This window comes from Nannobrachium achirus, assembly GCF_963921795.1.
Source record: "Nannobrachium achirus genome assembly, chromosome: 21".
NCBI lineage: Eukaryota > Metazoa > Chordata > Actinopteri > Myctophiformes > Myctophidae > Nannobrachium > Nannobrachium achirus.
The window spans coordinates 33,072,538-33,096,847 of record NC_137828.1 but is presented as its reverse complement, the minus strand read 5'-3'; the positions used below and the strand labels follow the sequence as shown (position 1 = coordinate 33,096,847).

Here is a 24,310-nt window from a genome sequence, read left to right as displayed (position 1 = left end):
TTTGAGGCATTTTGTTCAAAATGGACCAAACGTGCAAACTTTGAAGACAATGTTAGCCAATTAGGATGGAATATGAAATATCAGACGTATCCATCTTGATCATATGACTATAGAGATACTGTGTACTGATTTGCGTAATAGCAAAGAAATTGTTTTGCATAAGTCGGCCTCCTGGTGGCGCTATAAAAGGCTGACAGTTATGTTGCACCAGTGATCCAACTGATACGGCCATATCTTGAGATCTCTGCAGTCCTTGTCCCTTTTATGGGCATATATAGAGATCTCTGTATCTGTCAGGCGTCCCTTTTAGGACCATATAAACTGATTTGTTAGGGCCTGATTCCAATGAAAACTCTGCTGCATCTGCAGCTGCTCGACACAAGCAATGTTTGTTGGCATTGCTTGTCTGAATGGCCAGCAATGTTTTTTCTGTGGTCCCATATGGACAGATCGCAGTAAAACCTGACGTTGAATCTGTGGCGTTATGAAGTCGGTTGTGTGGTTGTGTTGTTGTGTTGATGTTTTTCTGTGAGCAGCGTGTGTCCATCTCGCCACGCATGCACTGTGTAAGCCGCAAAATTTTACATAAATTGCATCATAGGGCATGCAGCAAAATTATCACATAAGAATGGAGTTTCGTACAACTGTACATCGTGCAAGTACATGGCACGGGAAACAGCTCATAACATACCGTAAAAAGTAATTATTATTATTATTTAATTTAATTATGGTTAGATCCAGCTGATATTCAGACAGCTCTTTATGGATGACTTGACTTTAACAATGGAGCTACTCGCTTAAGACTTGCAGGTACAGTAACCCACTCCACATAACTGCTGCAGAGTATACAAATGTGTACTTTCCCATACAGCTTTTGTATCTGCTATTTTTGCTAAATCTGCTCTATGAAGTGTCTTGTGCTCCTACATCACCCTACCAGCATCCACCTGTGGGCAAATTTCTCTGTTCCGTCAAATTTCACATTACAGTGGAGTACACATCAATATCTTAAGTGTTTGTTCATCTCTGAGTATGTAAAAATGTAGTCTCGCGTAGCCAGACAACTATTCCACAATCTCTGAATGCTATAGAGTCTGGAACTACAGCTCCTGAACGGCGAGTAATGGAAACTGGCATAACCGTTCAAGAAAATATATTTTAAAATGACATTTCTGCTAAGCAGCAAGCTAAATATGCTTAGATGATTTTTATATATAATGATAAATGTGCGCGATGAGAGACGGAAACGGAAGTGAGGAGGAGGCTTCACTTCCGCCTTAAACCCGGTACTCATCATTCTTCTAACGTTATTCCAGACTGTATGACGGGAGCATTTCCAAATCGCGGTGTCAACAGTCTGGCCACGCAAGACTAGTCAAAATTAACCAGTTAGTTTACACACTACAGTAAAGTTAAACGTGTTTTACAATTTACCAAATCAACCTGGGGCTTATTGTACAGGGCCATAGTTGATGAGATGCGATGCAACTTTATGGGAAATATTGACAACAACACACTTACATTACCTGTTGTGACATCTGCATCACTTCCTTGCATATGCCAAAGATGTTAAGGACCAGCACCAGCACCATAGAGATGGACAACAACGGGTCTTGCTGGGGAGTGAAGAAAGAAATGCCTCACATTTAACTCAAAATAATAAAAGAAATCATCTATTAAACAACCATTATCTTATTTGGTGACCCTCTTTTAAACGTAGACGTTTTCTTGCGTGAATGTGTTTATTCAAATGCAACGTGGTATAATGTTGATTTAAGGCACATGCATGGAAAATGCCACAGAAAGGCCAGTAATAATGTAAACACGAGGATTGGCATTCTAACCTTGATGCCAGTGAGCATGATTAATGGCTTACAGTTCACAACCAGAGAGTAAATTAAGTAAGACAACAATGAAGGTTATTACGGTACCATTGTCATATTATGTGTGGTTGATGCGTTAAGTCATTAAAGATAATGGGACATACATTTTCTCGACAAAGGCAAGCAGATTTGACCAACGACCAACAAGGCCACATGAATCACTGGCTATTTCGAGCCTATAGAGTAGACACATTAAGTGATAGACGTTTGAATACAATGTTGCATCGTTTCACGAATGGATACAGTACATTAATTAGCTACTGTGTACTCTGTCGGATGATATCCCACTCTGGTTTCTGTTATACTCCAGTTATCTGTGCTATAGTCCTGCGCTGCTTTGCTGAAAGTAGCCAAGCTTTTATTCTAGTTTGTCAATCTATTAATATTCATGTAGTCATTAAAGATGGCCCAATAAGCAATTACAGCCTTTTGGACTCACAGAAAATTTTTTGCCTTTGCCAACATAGATTTTCTTTAATTTATTATTTTATGTACTGAAACAACGCTGCGCCCTAAACTAATAAAAGCATTTTAAGCACAAACTCGGCTTAGTGGGAGTGTGTGCCTGAAGTAATCTCAAGAGCTTCTCCTCTTTTCTAGACATTTTCAGCTAATTGTACATCAATGATTAACACCATCTCCACCCGTACCTCAGTAAAGCGTATGGGCACCATTATGACCGTTGGGTTGCCTTTGTCAGTGGTGTTCAATGTGGGCTTCAGGTTCACCATAAGATATGTTAGGGGCAGCAGCCCCAACAGGTAAAACAGCATGTTGAGCATATGAGCCATGCTCCCATAGGCCAACCTGCACATGTAAATAGAATATCAGTATAGCAACTACAGAGACGGATGCCTTTCAGAGTAAATAACAAGGGATCGGTGGTAGATTTGTCTGCCCTGATCTGTTGCAACATTAGAATAAAGACATACTAATTAGAGATGCTCCGATTGCTATTCTTGGGGCCGATACCGATCACCGATCAACTGGAATCAGTATCTGCCGATACCGATATTCCCGATCACATCGTCAAATCCATAAATCCTTCTATTTATTTACTGTAGCAGCATTTATATATTTAATGATTCTTCTTACAAAACATTGACATTGTATATTAAGTTTAAACATTAGGAGATTGCAGGCTGAGGTCCTTTAGTATCCAATTCAACTTGAAGCTGAGGTTACATTCAGTCCCACAGATAAATATTGTGAAAATAGCTGATCTAGCTTGTAGATGGGCAAAGCCGATAGAGGCAAAGCCGATACCGATCAAAGCCGATAGAGGCATCACTCACCGATTAATCGGCACATCTCTAATACTAATGCATTGAATACCAACCACTTCATTTCCAGGTATTGGTGGCAAACAGGGTGGGTGAGAAGCTCTATGCGTTTATACTGCACCATTCCCTGTGGAGAGAGAAGGATTCTTTTTTAAAGTGAGTATTATCTCATTGAGGTCCCCGGGAATATTGGGGAAACAACATGCAGACACAGACATCCAGCAACAAGGGAAAGATACATTTTTACAGTTACACATTATGGTGGGGGGATTAAGAGTGTTTGTGTCATCATATTGTGCTTAACAATTTAATACCACTTTGTACAAAAAGTGGATGCAAGTTTGACAGCTGGAGGGCTGTATGCTGACTATCAGTCAGTCTGCCACAGAACACCGAACTGTGGTTCATTGTACATTCTACCCCAGTTAAATTGAGTTAAAATAGAGAGGGCCGCTTACATTCAGCGCCTTTAGTGGCTGGAACCACAGGGTTTTGTCTTTTTTTGAATACTTCAAAAGCGCAACAGGCGCCTGGAGCCAAGTAAAGTCGTATTCGATCTGCACCACATAAAGAAGAAGAAAGAAAGAAAGAAACATATTTTTGCTTTGCAGTTTCTGCATTCGTTACAACTCTGATATCAAGAAAATGTGATATGAGAAAGTTTTTGTTTTGATTGTGCAACTTGTGAGATACATTGTACTCAGGACTGCTGGTGTCGTCATCAGACTCTGTCATGCAGCGGTCCAAGAGGTGCTATGTGAGAAAAGGAAGATACATTTTAGTTTAGAACATGGACCCACATGCCTGTTCTGATGCTCTTATCTATTTTTAATATTTATACCTTGCACGTCTCAGGCAGAAACTCAATCATGTCCTCTACTGGACATCGCTGGGCAGTGCCAATCTTGAACGATTTTATAGCATCATCACATCTGAAAAATAAATGAATTGGATTAAATGACTATTAGAACATCGTCATGTTTATTTGTTTGTTTATTTCCTTATTTGTTAGGATGGGTATTTGTAGAAATCATCTACCCAACTTAACTATATGTGAAAGTTGCGCCCTCTAGGGGTCATTTGGAAAGGTGCAATAAATAATCTAAGTCAGGGGTTTTCTTTAATGTTAGATTATATTCATGCAGTATTGGAACAAACGGGTAGTTTGTATATTACTATTAGTGTAATGAGGACATTTTCTAGTTATAGGACAATCATGAGAGCAGCTACATGAGTGAAAAATGATCTGTTAGTGATAATAATACCATCACAAAGCCGCGACCCTTTAAATGATGCGCGCGCACCCTACCAGAACATATAACCACTCCCGACCGCAGTATTATTTTAGTTGTGTATTTTCCCAGTTCGAGACGGATATGCTGATGGTACGTTACAGTTTGATTGTATTTGTGATTAAGTACGCTATAGAGCGCTGTTTAGACTCATTTATATAGAGAATGTTGATTGTGAGATGCTATGGATCTAATGTGTGTTTTGTTATTTATCTGTTTGCAGTAAAATAACCAATGCCAGCCATCGGGTTGGCAACCACTTTAGTATTTGCGGTAAACCTTTAACGCAAACAAAGACCAGTTCCATAGGACATGTTTAGACAGAAGTATGATTGTATGTGAATGAGTGGGAAATAGAAATAAATGTTAAGAAAAAGAACTTTCGTTGTTTGCATTGGTTCATTCGCAAACATGGTGTGCCTGCGTGGTTTTTCACAGTTTAAATCCGTTCTCGTTAAGCCCGGACGGAGGGCTTTACACTACCCAAGTAACATCTTTTAAATAATATCCGTACAGTTATTTTACACAGTGTCCGCGGTGCAATCATAGATTGTATCGCACACAGTGGAAACCGGAGCATCCGCTCCATGAACAAAGGAAGCTAACGTAGTAGCATGATGCTCTGCGGCGGGACGTAATGTTAACTTGGTAATGCACGATGCTCAAGTTAATATGAACACTGGTTGTTAAGTCATAAAAGTATAGAACGTGCACTGGATGCACATGGATGTTCTTAAAAAATAAATAAATGAACGTACACTGGTTGTACCTTGGTGTTCATAAAAGTAATAGAACGTGCACTGGATGCACATGGATGTTCTTAAAAAATAAATGAACGTACACTGGCTGTACCCCGGTGTTCATAAAAGTAATCGAACGTGCACTGGTTGCATATGGGTGTTCGTAAAAAGGGCATGATGCTCAAACTGTGAAAACCAAATTATCCATAGGTAAACAGCGTGCGTGGTGCACTGTCTGTTAGAATAGGTTTAGTGGGGAACTGGTCTAGAGGTGGTTGCTAGCTAGCATTATTGGCATGGTGCTATGATGAAGGATTGAGGCCGCATGCTGCGGACCTACTACTGCTGCCCCGAAGGTGCCATGCTGTGCTGAGCCGTGCTGTATGCTCCATGTCGCGAAGCAAGTTCCATGCCTCGTCGCGTCTCTCCTCTTCCCTTCACTACACTGCTGAGGGGTAACGTGCTACGCCCAAGGAACGAGGACATCGGTTCTTTTCCCTGCTATCAGACAATAAGTCTATAAGCTGGCCAGCCAAAGAAGAGTTTGGCCAGTTAGAAATGTGACTGGTCTCTTATGTGCATGAACACTGAACATTGTACCGAAGAATTGCCACGAGAAGCTAATGTTGCTACCAGACGAAGAATTGCCATGAGGAGCTAATGTTGCTACCAGCTAAGCTAATGTTGCTACCAGCTAAGCTAATGTTGCTACCAGCTAAAAGTCCATTGATAGGAAAGCCCATTGTCCGACGCTTATCTCTGTTCACGATGAATCATTGACTGCATGTTCGGGAGTGCTCTGTTGCGAGGATAAATCATTGACATTGGGATTACGGATAAACTTTGAATGATTCACGTTATTTGCGTTATACATTGACATTGGGCTACTGCTAAAAAGCCCTGCGCTAACACATTGACTTTATGTGCCATAGCTAAAGGTGCATCACGTGTGTGTATTTCCTGCAAGAAACCGCAAGCGTCCGCAAGCAGCCAGGAGCGGCCAAAGGTGGGTTTTTGTTATTGTGAACTGAAGACTCAGTTTGCAACGTCGTGTGTGACTTTTACCAAATATAGGACGTGTGCGTGGCCATCAAGCGGCGCTATTATCTAAATAGTCAAGAGCATAACAAAGACTGCAACAAATCTAATCTACTGTTTAGTTACGCCAAACGTCACGATGTCGGAGGAACTGAAGAACAAAAAGAGCGTTGCTCAGAGGGAATTCTCAAAATGCAAAAATATAGTTGCTGGGAAACTTGAGGTTGGCGAATCTATGCCCGAGGGTCTGATAAAAGATCAAATGGCTCTCACCGCACGTTATGATGACTACCAATCATGCACCTCCGAGTATGTGCTAGTTGTGGAGGAGGATGATGATGTGGATAATCCTAAAACCAAGGAGTTAATAGCTAAACAGAAAACAAACTTGAAGGAATTTGGCGGAGAGTACAATAAACTAATGGCAGAGTTAAAGGAAAAACTATGGGCTATTGTCGTTGAACCATATAACCGGCTAAAAGACAGAATTGCCACCGGTTTGAGTAAAGCTTATGACTTTAACCAGGAAAGCGAGTTAGATTTGGACAAGTTTGAAGATGTGTCTCATACGATTCAGTCCAATGGAGAAGAACTTAAAACCTTTATAAATGAATGCACCGCATTCCTCCCTCTGGCTAATAGATTGAAGGTGGTTGAGTTCCAACGGGACACTGAGCGTGAGTGGCAGACGCTAGAGAGGCAATTAAAACGCTTACTGCCTGGGAAACCCGACACGCTCGCGGTCCCAGACCCCTCGCCTAGCAAGCAGGGTCTCCAGCCCTTTATGGTAAAGATGGATCCAAGTAAAACTTCTGTTAAGGGTGGTGCAGGTCTAGGCCCACCGCCGACGAGCCCGCGCTCCCCATCTGGGTCGCTGTCAGGAGGCGGGGATGGGAGGCAATTACTTATGCCTTCCCAGCAGCTAACGCTTCCTCCAATTCCTTTACCCAAGTTTTCTGGGGACAAGAGAAAGTTTTACTCGTGGCGCAAAACGTGGGAAACTTTGGAGTACATGGCTAATCCAGCAGGCGTGCCTGAGATAATGAAATTTCGTTTGGAGAGCAGTCTAACTGACGAAGTGAAGAGAGTTATCTACCTTGAACGCTGTGATACCGCCACGCAAATGTTCGAGCTGTTGGAGCGTTACTACGGCAACGTTCCACAGATTGTTAACGAAATTGTCACAGAGCTACAGGAGTTCCCTGCTGTTATGGGAAACCTTGCCAGAGATGCCCTAAAATTAATCCAAGCATTAGAAAATGCGGTGCGTGACCTTGTGGCTTTGCAGTCCGCTGACGCCCTTAGTAACCAGCTAGTGGTACACGCAGTTGAGAAAAAGCTACCAAATGACTTACAGCAGAAATGGCTAGAGCTATGTACAGATGGACGAAATGGAGTTGACACTGCTAATCGCTTTGATAAACTGTGGCAGTTCCTGAAAGAGCAGCAGCTCGTTCTAATACAGATGGAGCAGCTACAACAAAAGCCGGGCGGCGCCAGGGCGCCAGACCTGCAGTCTCGCAACAAATCCGTTGGGGACAGGCTGCCGGAGCGGCGCGCGTACACCAGGGCTTCAGCATGCGAGGAGAGGAGCGACGGCCCCAATTGCTTGTGCGCTGTATGCGGGGATGCTGAATATCGGACTTTGTTCCGCTGTGACATTTTCCGAAATGCCAACCCATCCGAGAGGAGGAGTCTAGCGAAAAAGGCAAATGTTTGCTTTAAGTGTCTACTTTCGCACGGTGGGGAATGCCGGCGCACAGCATTTTTGTGCAGAAAGTGGGATTGCAAGGCTCAGCCTGATCACAACTACATGTTGTGCCCGAAAGCACCACTCCCGAGGGACGATGCGCCCCGGGACAGGTCAGCGAAAATGGAAGCCGCATTTACGCAAGCCAACCTAAGCCCGGAGCAGCAAGCCATAATGCGCAAGGCCGCTTTTACTAGCAATGCATTAACAGTATGCTCGAACAGTGGGAGGTCAGATACTGGCCCAGTCCTCATGATGTTGCTCAATGTCGAGACAAAACAGGGGCATCAAATGGGCACCTTACTTGACTACGGGTCGAACGCAAACTACATCTCCTCTCAGGCAGCAAACAGTCTGGGGTTAAAGGGTGAGCCCGTGATACTCACTGTACAGGGAATTGCAGGTATGGAAAAAAGCGAGTTGAAAACGATGGAATACTCTGTGGACCTGAAAGTGGAAATGGAAAAAGGGATTTTAAGCGTTCATAACATACTCTGTTATGGACTTGAAGAGATCGCCAGAGTTGGTTTCACTGTTGAATCGGAAAAGCTGGAGAAGTTCTTCCCTGGCTGTGCTCCAGGGGAGCTAGAGCGCCCAAACAAGATTGACTTGTTAATCGGAATTGGGCCAGGACGTCTTGCTCCTGACTCAATGAGAAGATGCGGAGACCTGGTCCTGTGGGACGGTCCTTTGGGAAAGACTGTTAGTGGCGCACATCCCGATCTGGTCGAGGATGTGACGCAAACAGCGGACACTCATTTCGCTTTGTCCATGAGGGCAAGGGTTGTGAAGGTAGTGAAACCACAAGCCTGTCCAGATAAAAGCGCAAAGGCTGCCACTATGGTTTCCAGCAGCACTCAAGCCTTGAAGTGGATGGAATGGGATTCAATTGGAGCAGCTTGCAACCCGATGTGTGGCGGCTGTCGCTGTGGAAAATGCGCTCCTGGAGGAAAAGAAATGTCTCTAGCTGACGAAAGAGAGCTAGAGATAATTAAAAAGGGCCTGACCTTCAAGACAAGTGATAAGCACAGTGAAAAGTCTCACTGGGATGCCAGTTATCCGTGGAAAGAGGATCCCTCAACATTGCCGAATAACCGCAGGGCCGTTGAGGCTGCATTTTTGAGGACAGAGGCGCGCCTCGGGAGAGATCCAAGTTGGAAAGAGACTTATGCAAAGCAAATACGCGATATGCTTGATCGTGGAGCTGCTGTGAAACTGTCTAAAGATGTGATGGACAAATGGCGCGGGGCTGTGTGGTGGATCAACCATCTCGCAGCGCCCAATCCACACTCTACTTCCACACCAGTGAGAATAGTTTGGGACAGTAGTCAGGAGTTCCGAGGCGTGAGCCTAAACTGCATCCTGTTGAAGGGTCCCGACGTCCTGAACCCTATCCGAGCTGTGTTGCTGCGATTCCGGGAGGGCGAATATGCCGCCATCGGTGACATATCGAAAATGTACAATTCCGTTTGGCTGGAAGAACAAGAAGTACATATGCATCGGTTCTTATGGAGAGACTCGCCTGACGGCGAGATCGAAGACTATGCCGTTGTACGGGTGAACATGGGTGACAAGCCAGCAGGATGTATTGCTCAAGTGGCCATGCGTGAGACAGCCTGTTTGCCTCAGTTCATTGATATGGTTGACGAGAGAAGTGTCATTGTCGACAACTCGTACGTTGACGACCTATTCTGCAGTCACAGCAGTCCTATGAGGCTGGGTGAGATTCTTGAAGGAGTCAAGTCCATTCTGGCGACCGGAGGTTTTCACCTTAAACCTTGGGTGCTGTCTGGCCAAAGTGGGAGGGAAGGAAACGAGCCGACCAGGCCAGAAACTATCCTATTGCCAAATCAAATGCGTGAGGAGGACAACAAGGCCTTAGGAGTTGGTTACCAGGTGAAGGAAGACGAGCTCTTCCTCATGATGGCTGTCAATTTCTCTGCTAGAAGACAAAAAATGCGCACAGGGCTGGACCTCGCACTGGAAGAGGTGGAGGAGAAGACACCTAATCCTCTTACACGCCACGCACTACTGAGTCAAGTGGCTGGGCTCTATGACCCCATTGGTCTTGCCACACCTCTGAAACAAAAAGGCGTGCTGCTAGTCAGGAGGGCCTTCCAGGAAGCTGGGTCTTTAACTAAAGACACATGGGATAAGCCACTGTCTGACGATCTTCGCAAAAGGGCAATAGAACTCTTTAAAGACTTCGCTCGGCTGAGCGCGATCAGGTTTCCCAGGTGCATTACTCCACCCGGCTGGGTGGGTAAACCCTGGGGTATAACCTTCTCTGATGGAAGTGAAGAGTCCTACGGAGCGGTGCTCTACTTGCGCTGGGAAACCGGGAGTGGTTTCAAGACCAGGCTGGTCGAATCGAAAGCTAAGTTGGCTCCGTTAGATCAAAAAGGCGATGCAGTGAAGGCGGAGATCTGTGGAGCCGTGTTCGCCGCCCGATTGAAGGAGTTCATGTTGAAGCATGGCCGGTTCGAAGTTGAGAGATGGTTCCACTTCGTTGATAGCCAGACGGTGCTGGGAGCCATTCAAAAGGACAGTTATGGATTCCAGACGTTCTTTGCGAACCGTGTCGGAGAAATCCAAAAGGCTGGACCGGTGACAGACTGGTGGTGGATCCCCGGAAATCTAAACATTGCTGATCTTGTCACCAGAGGGTGTCCTCCTGAACAATTGAACGGAGACTCCCTGTGGCAGAACGGCCCCGGGTTTCTTGCAAACCCAGTTGAGGAGTGGCCCATGAAATCAGCTTCCGAAGTAGCTGCCGGAGCCCGAGAAATTGTGAGTACACTGCGAAAGAAGGCCTTCTCTGGGGTCACAACAAGGGCTCAGGCGAAAGGCCTCGGAACTTTGCCGAAAATTGACGGAGAAGCTTCACCAGTAAAAAATAAGAAATTTCCAGTGAACGACACCCCAACATCCACGCAAGCTTTGGGATCTGTCCCTACACCATCTGATTATGAAACGCAGAGACTCTGGGGAGCGGTCCTTGTGGACCAAATAGACCTGAAGAGGAGCAGTACCCTATCTGCACTCTGCGGAACGATGGGCTACGTTAGGAGAAGTCTGCATGTGTGGCTGTCGGGACGATCCCCGCCGCGTCAGACACTGTGGGAAACCGTTCTCTCTGTCAAAGAGCGGGAGACAGCATTCAAAGACTTGTGCCTTGCTGTCCAGGCAGAAGTAAACTTCCCCACGACGACTCTTAATCGCCTGGTGGTTAGCAAGGACGAAGCAACAGGCCTCCTACTATGCCATGGTCGCATACAATCTGCTGTGGAGGAAAAGCTCGGAGTCCCGCTGATTCCATACGAAGAAAGAATCAGCACACTTCTTGCCGAAGAGGCCCATCGTGCAAACCATGAAGGGGTTGCTGGAACACTCCTAAGAATGAGGAAAAAGGCCTGGGTGGTGCAAGGCCCAAGAGCTGCTCGCAAAGCAGTGGACTCATGCCTGCATTGCCGGAAAAGAAGAGCCAAGTTTGGTACACAAGTGATGAGTGACCTCCCAACCGTGCGAACAAGCCCTGCCGCGCCGTTCGAGCACACCACACTGGACTTGTTCGGTCCATACACAGTCAGGGATGTCGTGAAAAGACGAACCAAGAGGAAGGTCTGGGGCGTGGTTTTCAGCTGCATGGCCTCACGGGCTGTTCATGCAGATCTGGTTGACGACCTGTCCACGGAAGGCTTCCTTCAAACCTATCTACGATTCACTGCCCTAAGGGGCCATCCAAGAAAATTGTGGTCTGACCAGGGGACTAACTTCGTTGGGGCCAAGCCAGCTCTTGAGGACCTCTATGGTTTCCTGGCAATTATAGACCAAAACGTTGTGCGACAAAAAGCGGCCGTAGCCGGAACTGACTGGGCTTGGGAGTTTAGCCCAGCGGACTCCCCGCATCGGAACGGAGCCGCAGAAGCAGCTGTCCGTGTTCTAAAAAGAGCACTGGGCAGCGTGGGAAGAAATGAAGATCTGTCTACTTTAGAGTTCCAAACCCTGCTCTACCTTGCCGCCAACCTCTCGAATGAGAGGCCAATCGGAGCTAAGGCTCAAGTCCGCGAGGAAACCGTGGATGTAATTACCCCCAACACATTGCTGTTAGGACGATCAGGTCCTAAGGGAGATCCACAAGGTTTCGATTTCCCGACCTACCCTTTCAGTCGTCTTCGGGCTGTCCAGATCGAAGTAAATAAATTCTGGAAGCGTTGGAGTCAGTTGGCGGGTCCTCATCTGTTCGTTCGAGAGAAATGGCATGTTCCGGCTCGGAACGTCACTGTCGGTGATCTGGTGTGGGTCGCTGACCAGAACGCACTGAGAGGCCGGTTCCGACTAGGTCGTGTCGTGGAGGTGTTTCCAGATAACCAAGGTGTCGTCAGAGACGTCAAAGTACGAACCTGTCCGGGTCTGCCCATCAGCTGGTCCGAAGTGAAAAAGGACGGGGGATCATGGCCATCCACCGTCCTCCACTGGGACGTCCGAAGGCTGGTGGTCCTCATCCCGGTTGAAGACCAACATTAGGTTAAAAGACCTCATTGAGGATGCCCGAAAGGACTATTTCAATGCATGTGCATGGTTCGTATCCATTTGACTTTATAGTTTAGTGGGCATTCCTTGAGGCAGCTGAGTGATTAGTGGGTATACCAGCACTCAGCAGGGGCCAGGCGGTGGTGCCGATCCTCTTCTAGTGAGATAAGTTAAGGTGTATTTATTCCAATGGTGGGAATTGCATTTTTTCTATGTATTCCAATTTAGTGCCTTCCTGCGTTGTTTACTATTCAAAGAGCGACCTAAGAATGTTTAGTGAAACTAGTTAAGATGTATTTTCTTCAATGGCGGGAGTCTTGCATTTTATTTATTTTATTTCTTCTATGTACTCTAAATTTAGTGCCTTCCTGCGTTGTTTACTATTCAAAGAGCGACCTAAGAATGTTTAGTGGGGTGTAGGGGTGGGCGATACTGGATAAAAGCATTATCACGATATGCTTCATGCAGTATCACGATACACGATATTATCACGATACTGTTTTATGCGGGTTTTTAGGTTTATTATGATTATTAGACCCTCACATATATTCTATAGATAATCTATTCATTTGTATGCTGCAGATAGAAAGATAGATAGACTAATCTATGATTTTTTTAATGATAACATTCAGATTTTTGATTAAACAATTATCATTTTTTACCTCAAAATATTTACTAGTTGGTGTGATGATGGTTCAGGTCATTCAAATGGGTCCCAGAAATGTTTTATGGGTTCCCTTAAAATGTTATCAGAGTGTTGTGAGCTTGTAGATCGGCTATATTCAAAACAATTTGGCGGGACCTCTCTGGGGGTCTCGACCCACAGGTTGACAACAACCCATGCCTTACCATTGAAACTTGAGGGAAAACAAATTACCTTATGGTTGGTTTATTAGACCCACACAGATATTCTATAGATAATCTATTCATTTTTATGCTGCAGATAGAAAGATAGTTTTTTTTTAATGATAACATTCAGATGTTTGATTAAACAATTATCATCTTTTACCTCAAAATATTTACTAGTTGGTGTGATGATGGTTCAGGTCATTCAAATGGGTCCCAGAAATGTTTTATGGGTTCCTTTGAAATGTTTTTTGAGTGTTGTGAGCTTGTAGATTGGCTATATTCAAAACAATTTGGCGGGACCTCTCTGGGGGTCTCGACCCACAGGTTGACAACAACCCATGCCTTACCATTGAAACTTGAGGGAAAACAAATTACCTTATGACCAACCAAAGTCAGGAGGTTTGTTATGATACAAGCTTTATTTTTAGAGAATTACTCACTCATTATCATCCTAGCTTTTCGCTTTTCTACTAACAATAATGGCATGGTTTTTATGACTAAGCCAATTATGTAATAGATAAAATAGACGCAAAATAGACGCGACGATTTCACCGCGATTCGCGACGACACACGCATGCATCAATGGTGAAAACATAAGCACTTTACAAATAGCAGCAAATAGCTACTTGTTTATAGTTAATAAAAACAGATGCATGGATTTACAAGGTGATCTAAATCATCTCATCAATACTGCCAGAACACACAGCTATGGATGAGACTCCAGCACAGTTCAGCTTTGCAAGCAGTGAGATGGCTGATAGCGATAGCAGGACGGATAAGTAGTTTGCGTCCTGTTAGTTTAATGCATCCATTATAACAAATATGCTTCAAAGAATGCAGGCCAAGCTGCATCACTGCTTTACTAAAGTCCCGTGAAAGTGAAACTAAATCGTGGACCACTGTGCCGTGCTCCTGCACACAATCACAACTCAGTCAGTGCTGTAGACACTCTGTAGCCTGTCTGCGTGCTGCACGGGGGAGGGGCCGTGAAAGCAGGGGACAGATCCTCAAACTATATGACACGTTGAGCCGCGACACGTTATAGCTTGTAGATCTGTTCTTTTTGGCGAATTACACCACAGTACTATAGAAGTATAAATTAAGCAATAGAGCTGCGACTCATGGAACGTGCACTCGCTGTATCCAGAGCCTTTTCTAAATGACTGTTTGTATCACGAGAGAAACGATATTCTGAAATGGCCTATCGTGGCAAAGCTGTATCGCCGAGACGATAATTATCGCCATATCGCCCACCCCTAGTGGGGTGGGTACTGTTTGATAAGATTTATCTGTGGCCTATTCGGTAATGTAGCCTCTAGGCCAAGTGGGAGGTGTAGAAATCATCTACCCAACTTAACTATATGTGAAAGTTGCGCCCTCTAGGGGTCATTTGGAAAGGTGCAATAAATAATCTAAGTCAGGGGTTTTCTTTAATGTTAGATTATATTCATGCAGTATTGGAACAAACGGGTAGTTTGTATATTACTATTAGTGTAATGAGGACATTTTCTAGTTATAGGACAATCATGAGAGCAGCTACATGAGTGAAAAATGATCTGTTAGTGATAATAATACCATCACAAAGCCGCGACCCTTTAAATGATGCGCGCGCACCCTACCAGAACATATAACCACTCCCGACCGCAGTATTATTTTAGTTGTGTATTTTCCCAGTTCGAGACGGATATGCTGATGGTACGTTACAGTTTGATTGTATTTGTGATTAAGTACGCTATAGAGCGCTGTTTAGACTCATTTATATAGAGAATGTTGATTGTGAGATGCTATGGATCTAATGTGTGTTTTGTTATTTATCTGTTTGCAGTAAAATAACCAATGCCAGCCATCGGGTTGGCAACCACTTTAGTATTTGCGGTAAACCTTTAACGCAAACAAAGACCAGTTCCATAGGACATGTTTAGACAGAAGTATGATTGTATGTGAATGAGTGGGAAATAGAAATAAATGTTAAGAAAAAGAACTTTCGTTGTTTGCATTGGTTCATTCGCAAACATGGTGTGCCTGCGTGGTTTTTCACAGTTTAAATCCGTTCTCGTTAAGCCCGGACGGAGGGCTTTACACTACCCAAGTAACATCTTTTAAATAATATCCGTACAGTATTATTTTCATTAAACTTGATAGGAATACTCAGTAGACTGCCTTACAGACTAACCCAATTCCCAGCCCTTGGTGGTCAAGGTCAAGGTCACAATAAAGGTCAAGATATGACTGTTGAAGAATGGATGATTGCATTTTCACTAAAATGTTGGAATGATCAGTAAACAGATCCTAATAGATGATTGCGACCGAAGGTCGCATATACTCTGAAGAACCGTGTCGCTTGAGTGACCTTCCTTCCGTATCCTCGTGACCGTCCTTCCGTATCCTCTGTGATGTCAGTGTGATGTCAGCGAGTTGTGACATCACTTCCTGTACAGGGCGGCTACACGAAATGTGGATAACACTATATATGGAGATAGTCCAGTGCATCATGTCATATGGGACTACCGTCATAGAAAGTAGCCATTGTTATGCCGGAGTCATTGGCTGTCTAAACATGGAGATGTGGATAACACTATATATGGAGATAGTCTAGTCCAATATGTCATATGGGACTACCGTCATAGACGGTAGCCATTGTTAATCCGGAGTCAATGGCTGACTGTCTGTACAGGAAGTGATGTCACATGACATACTTTTTATGCCCATATACTGTATGAGTCCTAACATGGAGATGTGGATAACACTATATATGGAGATAGTCTAGTCCAATATGTCATATGGAACTACCGTCATAGACAGTAGCCATTGTTAGGTCGGAGTCAATGGCTGTCTGTCTGACTGTCTGTACAGGAAGTGATGTCACATGACATACTTTTTATGCCCATATATGAGTCCTTCTGTACCACATCTCCATGTTTAGGCAAACTCCACACAGAAAGGCCCTATCGCCAACCCAACCTAGGGTGTGAGCGATAGGGCCTTTCTGTGTGGAGTTTGCATGTTCTCCCCGTGTCTCCTAGGGTTGATACCCTCACAAAAACATGAACAAACTCCCCCCAGAATGACAACAACTAGAATCGTCAGAGAAACGCTGTGGTTGGCCAGATGGTCAAGAATTGGCGCGACCTCGCCCTTTAGGGCGAGGTCATTTGGACCTATACATGGAGAAATGGAGAAAACCTGTTTGGCCTAAACATGGAGATGTGGTACAGAATGACTCATATATGGGCATAAAAAGTATGTCATGTGACATCACTTCCTGTACAGACAGTCAGACAGACAGACAGCCATTGACTCCGGCCTAACAATGGCTACTGTCTATGACGGTAATCCCATATGACATGATGGACTGGACTATCTCCATATATAGTGTTCTCCACATCTCCATGTTTAGGCCCTATCGCTCACACCCTAGGTGGGGTTGGCGATAGGGCCTTTCTGTGTGGAGTTTGCATGTTCTCCCCGTGTCTCCTAGGGTTGATACCCTCACAAAAACATGAACAAACTCCCCCCAGAATGATAACAACTAGAATCGTCAGAGAAACGCTGTGGTTGGCCAGATAGTCAAGAATTGGCGCATGTCACCCTGAGGTCGCATTCCACCCTCAGGTGTCTTACTAGTTAACCTTGGGGCCAAAACAGTCAAAGTCAAAGTCACAATCTAATGTAGGGGTCTTCAACATTTTCAGGCCAGGACCACTTAGTCGAGAGAGAGATGAAACAGGGACCCCCACAACCCATAGATACTATATAGTTTCATCGTTTGACAGCACAATCATCAGTGTATTTTGGGTTCATGTAAATTTGTGTTTACAGATATTTAACCACTTGAACCGTCAATAATTAATAAACTTGACCTATCACTCTGTACTTGGTCTGCTCTTTTCCCCCTCTACACAAAACCGCTTTGCCAAAAATAGCCGATCTACAAGCTCACAACACCTCGCTGCGAGGCGTTGTGAGCTTGTGAGCTTGTAGATCGGCTATTTTTGGCTAAAGTTCTCAAAATATGGACGTTAGGGTTTGAGTGGTTAATATAGAAATGGAGAAAAAAAGCTTCGATCACACAAAGATTTGGAGGACCCCCTTTAGTAACTCTGAGGACCCCTTAGGGGTCCCGGACCCCCTGTAGAAGACCCCTGATCTAATGGATTCGGCAGATTTTCATGAAACTCGGTCGGAATGATCAGTAGCCTGCCCTTCGGCTTGGGGTATAAAAGGTCAAATGTCATGGCCATGGTCAGTCAACATGACATAATAGACACAGAGCAAAAAGATTTGGTGTGGGCAACATACAGAATACAGATACTGTACATTAGTTACGTTTAGTATTTAACAGCTCAGAGACTGTTGCATACAACATACCTGTCGCTGTCGATCACAGCATTGACCACATCCTTTTTCCCATGTCTTATAGCGTCATGTAGGAAAGAAGCGTCGTTCTTATTTAACAGGATCTCTGCCCCCCGGGTCAGCATGAGCTTCACCGCAGCCACGTGTCCTTCTCTGGCAGCGATGTGGAGCGCTGTGTTCTGGTGTGACATCAACATACGTATTAGACCATACATCTATGTAGTACATACATGTACTGTCTGTCTTTAAATCAGACTCAGAAAATACTACTCAAATGTACTGCCAAACATGCACATTTTAACCACTTGAACCCTAGCCCAGAGTCCCTTCGGGGGGAAATTTCTCGCAGAGAGAATTGCTGACTCCGTCTGTCTGGACGTGTACACCTTTTTACGGTCTATGGGTTTGCCGCTCTGACATCATGCTCTGACATCACTGTGATGCCACTTGTCGCCCTGAGGCGTCTTACTAGTAGCATCTCTGGTATAGAGCCCTGGGGGACACCGGTCAACTATACGTATCGTATATACTGTAGGATTTAAGTGGTTAATATATTCAACGTGTTCAGTGATTTCCAGACCCCATCCTCGTCCGGTTTGTCCAGTAACTTGATGTTGGCTGACAGGAGAATGTCCATTGTCTGTGTGTATCCCTCTGAGGCAGCGTGGTGCAGACATGACCAGCCCTTGTAATCACTGCATACAAGAAACATCATTTATCCTCCTCCTGTTACATGTGCCATCATGACAATGTATACAGATAGAAAGCTATGCGTATAGTTGTCTCCACCAGCCGAAGGCATGGGGGAGAGTATGTTTTCCCCTCCGTCCGTCCGTCCGTCCGTGCGTCCGTCCGTCCGTCCGTGCGTCCTCGCAGTTTGTGAGCACCTAATCTCAGTCGCCGTTGGCCCGGTCGCTGCCAAAGTGAGCACACACATTCCCTGGATGCCAATCTAGAACCTCTGCCCTAAATTTTTCAAATGGGCCTTTTCTAGCGCCACCTAGTGGCCGATGTTCGCAAAACACATTTCTGTGCACTACTCTTACAGATTTTGTCCAAAAATCCTACAAATCGGTAGGCAGTATCTCGACAGTCATGTGATCGACACGGATCTATCCGAATTTGCATATTCCATCCTGATTGGCTAAAATTGGCTTCCAAAGTTTGTAGGATTGAGCCGTTTTGAACAAAATGCCTCAAATCACAAACGCAAAGTGCAATTATCATGACATCGCACACACACATTCCCACTAGGCCGAGGAAGAAATGCCACTTATTTTTTTTTAAATCAGCCTCATGGTGGCGCTATATATAACAGGCCGATTTGTGGTTTTACCTATAACTCCACCGATCAGTTTCAAACTTTGTAAGCGCACTCCCTAGAGGCTAAGGATAAACCTTTGCCCTGCATTTTTCACATCAGCCTTTTATAGCGCCACCTTTGGGCCGACTTATGTAAAACGCATTTTTGGATATTACTCCTTGAGATTTTATCCAAAAATCACGCAAATCGGTACACAGTATCTCTATAGTCATGTGATCAAGTACGATCCGTCTGATATTTCATATTCCATCCTGATTGGCTAATATTAGCTTCCAAAGTTTGCAGGATTGCTCCGTTTTTGAACAAAATGCCTCAAATCATCAACCATGCTTGCGATTACCGTGAAATTTGCCACACATATTCCCACTAGGTCAAGGAACAAATGCTACCTTTTTCACATTGGCTTGTTATAGCGCCACCAGCAGGTAGACTTTAGCAAAACATATTTTTGGAACAATGCTTCAAATCATGCATGCAGCGTCCGATTGCCATGAAAGATCTAAGGTGAAGAACACATGCCACACTTTTTACATTGGCCTATAATACAGTAGCACCACCAGGACGCACGGCCTGGTGGAGACCTGTGCTCGGAAGAGCACTGCTTCTAGTTTGTACTGTAAAGGTCTTTGTACACTGCTGCGTTTTTCGGAGCGAATTTCGGAGCACGTAAATAAAAAAAAACACACCTCACGTTATGTAAATCACATTTGCACACTGCCGCCGGTTTTGTATTTATTTTCAGACCAGGGTCGATTTGAAAATGTTTTTTTGCGGATTTCAAAAACGCAATGAAAAAAACGCAGCAATGTGCAACCACCTTAAGTAATTCAGCACTGCATGTAGGCTGTGCTAAGGAATTAGGGATGAAGCGGTTAATTAACTGAACTAATCGATTTAATCAATTATAAAAAGGATAACGATTTTCAAAAATAGGCATTCACAATACGTTCCATTTTTGCATGATGCTGAAGTTTTGTAAGGTTGAAATAGGCCGAGGGCATAAGTGATTAATCAGACTCATCGATTTAGTCTAATCACATTTACATTTTTATAAATTCTTTCATGTTGAACTGTTGCCATAAAATATAAAAAAACATGCTCCCGATTATTCGATGAATCACAAGTAGCCCTACCAATGTGCACAGCTGGGAGGAGTGAGTGAAGGCGTGTGAGTGTGTTAATACCGGTACATGTCTGTGTGTGGTTACCTAAGAAACAGGGCTCCTTTTCGTAGAAGTAGTTCCACCACTTTGGTGTGTCCTCCTCCTGAGGCCAGGTGGAGTGGAGTCAGGCCACGATTGTCCCCTTCGTTCAACAGTCGAGAGTCTTTTAATGTCTCCAGTAACCGCTGGCAGGTGCTGATACGCCCATATCTGGTACACACAGTGTAATAGTAGAGACAGTAACAGATAGGGGACATAGGCCTTTGTGCAAATTGTCTTATGTGTAAATCAATCGTTCTCAAACTTTTTCATTTCAAGGACCCCCAAATTTACACTTATTTGCCCGCGGACCTCCCTTTGAAAAAATATGCCAGGGACCCCCATAAGGCTCTAGCAGTGATTCTCAACAATTTTAATTTCAAGGACCCCCAGTTTGACATGTATTAGGCTACAGACCCCCATTTAATGGCATTTCTATCTCTGAGACCCCAATTTATATTGTAAAATCAATGCTAATTTAACTGAGTGTGTACAAATGGAACCAAATGGACCCATTGGGGTCCATTTCGTTCCATTTGTACACTCTGAGTTACATACTAATAAGGGTCCATTTGGTTCACTTCCTGACTAACATTTAGCTGGGGACCCCCTGGACCTCCCTCAGGGACCCATGGGGGTCCCCAGACCCCACTTTGAGAACCAATGGTTTAAATAGTCTTAAATAGTGTAAATAGTAGTGGAACATAAGGAAGTTTTCCACACATGGAAAGTAATCCACACAAGGAAATCAATCTACATGAAATTAAGTTAGTCCATAAGCAAAAGTAGTCCAATTTAAAGAAATTCATTGCCCCAAACCGTTTAAAATCATAATGATGTGATCGAAATGTTATTAAAATAAAAAACCTTTTTTATGTTGAGTGGGTGTGTCGGGGAAAGGGTTGGAAGGGCAGAGCTGAATTGATATGCTCTACTAAGTGTACTATGGTCCTTTGATGTTCCTTTGTGTTCATTCTTGCAAGAGGACCAAACCATGATGTAAGAATATCAATTATATTACAGCAGCCAGAGCATTCTCTTTACCCTCTCGCTCCAATTCAGCCATCCAGTCTTGATGTGAACTTATTTCACTCTTAGTAACTATTCCATTATAGGATGTGCCTGATGATTCAATTCTATTGTAGAGGGGAAACGCACTATACTGCTGTTGATTAATTGATTGGATTATGGTTATTGTACAATTGTTTGGGTCTTGTCATAGCGATTCGTCCTTGAAATGACTTTTGAGGATAAAAATGTCAAGACAAATTTCTTTAAGCTACTTTCATGGCTCATTCTTCATTCGTGTACAGAAATGTAATTTATGGCCATAACTAGCTCAAAGAATTTGGAAAGGAAATTCTATTAAATATGTTTTATACTCGCGCTGAGATCAATCTGTTCAAAATGTGTTCTCTTTACAATAAATGCAAAGTTTATAGACTGAATCCATGCTAGAAGAGATTAACTTAATGTATAGTGCATTATTCTCCTCAAGAATAGCTCCTGAATTTACAGTAGGACCTTTGTCTAGGAATGTCCTACATTAACTCTAGAAGGGCTCCTTCTGGCCTGGGCCGCTGGTGCAGCGGTCCAGGCATGTAGGCTCAGTGTAGCCTGACAGCATGTCGCTGGTTCGAGTCCCAACGGCCTTTGCTGCATGTCACTCCCCATCTCTCTCCCCCATTTCCCGTCAGCCTACTATCTATCCCTCTCAATAAATGCATACAAATCGTAAAAAAAAAAAAAAGAGGTCCTTCTGCAGCAGTTGCAGCATGGGATTTGTTAAAAGAGAAAACTGCATGGAGAAATGCTGATATGATGGTACTTCATTATACAGTAAGGTGTGTTGTGTGCACATGGCATAAAGAGATTAAATTAGCGAAACATAGCTGAGGATGCAGGTAGTTCCAGCGACTGCAGTGCACGGATAATCCGACAAATTTCAGTTTGATTTGGTTTGGAGGCATGAAAGATGATTGGTGCTGTGAGTGGAATATCCAACTCACTGGGCTGCAAAGTGGAGCGCAGACTTCTTGTCCTTGGACTTGTGTGCGAGGCAAAGCTGTCCTGAGAGGCCCAGCATGTTCCTCACTGACTCATGGACCCCCAGTCTGCAGGCGTAGTGCAGGGGAGTGCAGCCGTCGTTATCCTCGCTGCACAGTAGCTCCTTCACACACTTACGCTAAAGGGAGATACATTGTAAACACATTGGTTTACTTATATATAGACCAGTGGTTCTCAACATTTTCAGGCCGCAACCCCCCAAAATAATAATATTTTAACTTGGGACCCCCCACCCTGGCGAGCACTAAGAGTTGAGGAGGCATTACATTTTGTATAACACAGTTCTAATGTGAAAATAGCAGATCTACATGCTCACAGTGAGCATGTAGATCGGCTATTCTCACAATTTCTGCATCTAATATTTGACAATTTGGCCAATGTTTAATTTGTCATTTTAGAGGTATCAAAAAGTCCTTAAATTGTCACTTTAGAAATGTGCATAAACCCTCTATACACTTAAACTTTATGTTGGTTTGTTTACTGTTGAGAGAGAAAACAATGTTGCACATTAATAATCATCTGTGGACCCCCCAAAATAATTTGGGGACCCCCAGGTTGAGAACCACTGGTATAGACAAGCGTTTGATTTGTAAATAATTCTCAACCTCTTAATTCCTATAAACTTTCCGTGTGACAAAAATAGCCGATCTACAAGCTCACAGACGATCTATAAGCTCGCGAGCTTGTAGACCTGTACTGAACAAGAGAGGTGTGTGCCTGTCGAAGCCAAGCAAAGCTTATTACATTTCACACTCAGATGTGCAGCATCACGTCGCTGAGTGAGCTGTGAATGTATTAGCCTCATCTCATTCTTGTCTCATACTCGCACTGGAGAATTTGACATCGTTGTAGCTTTCAGCTAATCGTCTGAATGTTTTGAATAACTATCACTTGGCTCAGCGAGTGCGTAATGAACTTCTCCAGCTGGCCTTGAACCAATGTAAGTCTTAGGGCAAATTGTTGAATAAATAAATACACTCAGTTTCTTTTAATCTGCATTCAACCTGGCGTCCCTATTTTGAGCAAAGGCTAAATTCTCCCACATTTTCGAAATGTTAAAAACTAGTGAAAATAGCAGCTCTAGGAGCTCATAACATGTCTTGATGCGTTGTGAGCTTGTGGATCTGCTATCTTTGTAAGGTGTCGTATGATGATTAGGGATGGGTATCGTCTGCGATACTTTTAATGGTATCGATCGCATGACGTCGATACTATCGGGTATCGGTTCACATAAAAACGAACGATACCTCGTTTCGATACTCTGGAACGCACCCCTGGCCGGTCGCATCTGTAACAGTTGGGCTACTGAGAGTTTAATGACTGCTTTAGTAGGCTATACACTCGTTACTGTGGAAAATAGCCGACAATAGCCTATAATGTTTATTATTATAATGATTATCCAACGTCTATACTCTCCGCTCCACCACACTGTGTGATCATCAGGGCATTCGTGGTTGAATGGCATCCTTTCCCAAGCTAAATGCATCCAGTGACATTGAAATGGCTCTAACTCAGTGGGACCCAAACTAGTGAAAACAGCAGATATACAAGCGCACAACGAGTCGCTTCGTGCTGCGTTGTGAGCTTGTAGATCGTCTATTTTCACTACTTCTTAAACATTTGTTTTCTAATTTATGGAATTTCTTTGAGTTTTCTTTTATTTCTTCATGAAAAAAAATTGTTTTTTAATTCATGAAAAAGTTTGCTTATTTTGGATTTTTTTTTTTTTTAAATGTTTTGAAATAATAATAAAAAAACAAAAATGTAAGAAAAATAAAATAAAGGGACCCATAAAAATGTGTCCTCCTCACTGTTTGGGAACCAGTGCTCTAACTAACTCAGGATACCTGTAGGACCTCCTCTGTTAGATTTTTCAGACCCTTGGGTTGCAGGATGGCAAGGTGAAGAAAATTACACCCGCATCTGTCTCTCACATTCACGTTTGCCCCTAAAAGACAAAAAATATATACAAATACATGATACAGGCACAGGC

At 43.9% G+C, this 24,310-nt stretch overlaps 1 protein-coding gene across 1 annotated transcript in view; it reads right to left on the bottom strand.

The window, feature by feature from the left end:
- trpa1b (transient receptor potential cation channel, subfamily A, member 1b) overlaps positions 1-24,310 on the bottom strand; it is a gene marked incomplete at both ends in the record, with an annotated part of 51,003 nt that overhangs the window by 11,333 nt on the left and 15,360 nt on the right. The window contains 11 exons of the mRNA XM_080751728.1: positions 1,527-1,616; positions 2,534-2,690; positions 3,223-3,293; positions 3,625-3,723; positions 3,860-3,919; positions 4,008-4,098; positions 17,737-17,903; positions 18,305-18,419; positions 20,257-20,421; positions 22,260-22,435; positions 24,165-24,265. Of these exons, the coding sequence (XP_080607854.1) occupies positions 1,527-1,616; positions 2,534-2,690; positions 3,223-3,293; positions 3,625-3,723; positions 3,860-3,919; positions 4,008-4,098; positions 17,737-17,903; positions 18,305-18,419; positions 20,257-20,421; positions 22,260-22,435; positions 24,165-24,265 (1,292 nt within the window). The remainder of the gene's footprint in view (positions 1-1,526; positions 1,617-2,533; positions 2,691-3,222; positions 3,294-3,624; positions 3,724-3,859; positions 3,920-4,007; positions 4,099-17,736; positions 17,904-18,304; positions 18,420-20,256; positions 20,422-22,259; positions 22,436-24,164; positions 24,266-24,310) is intronic.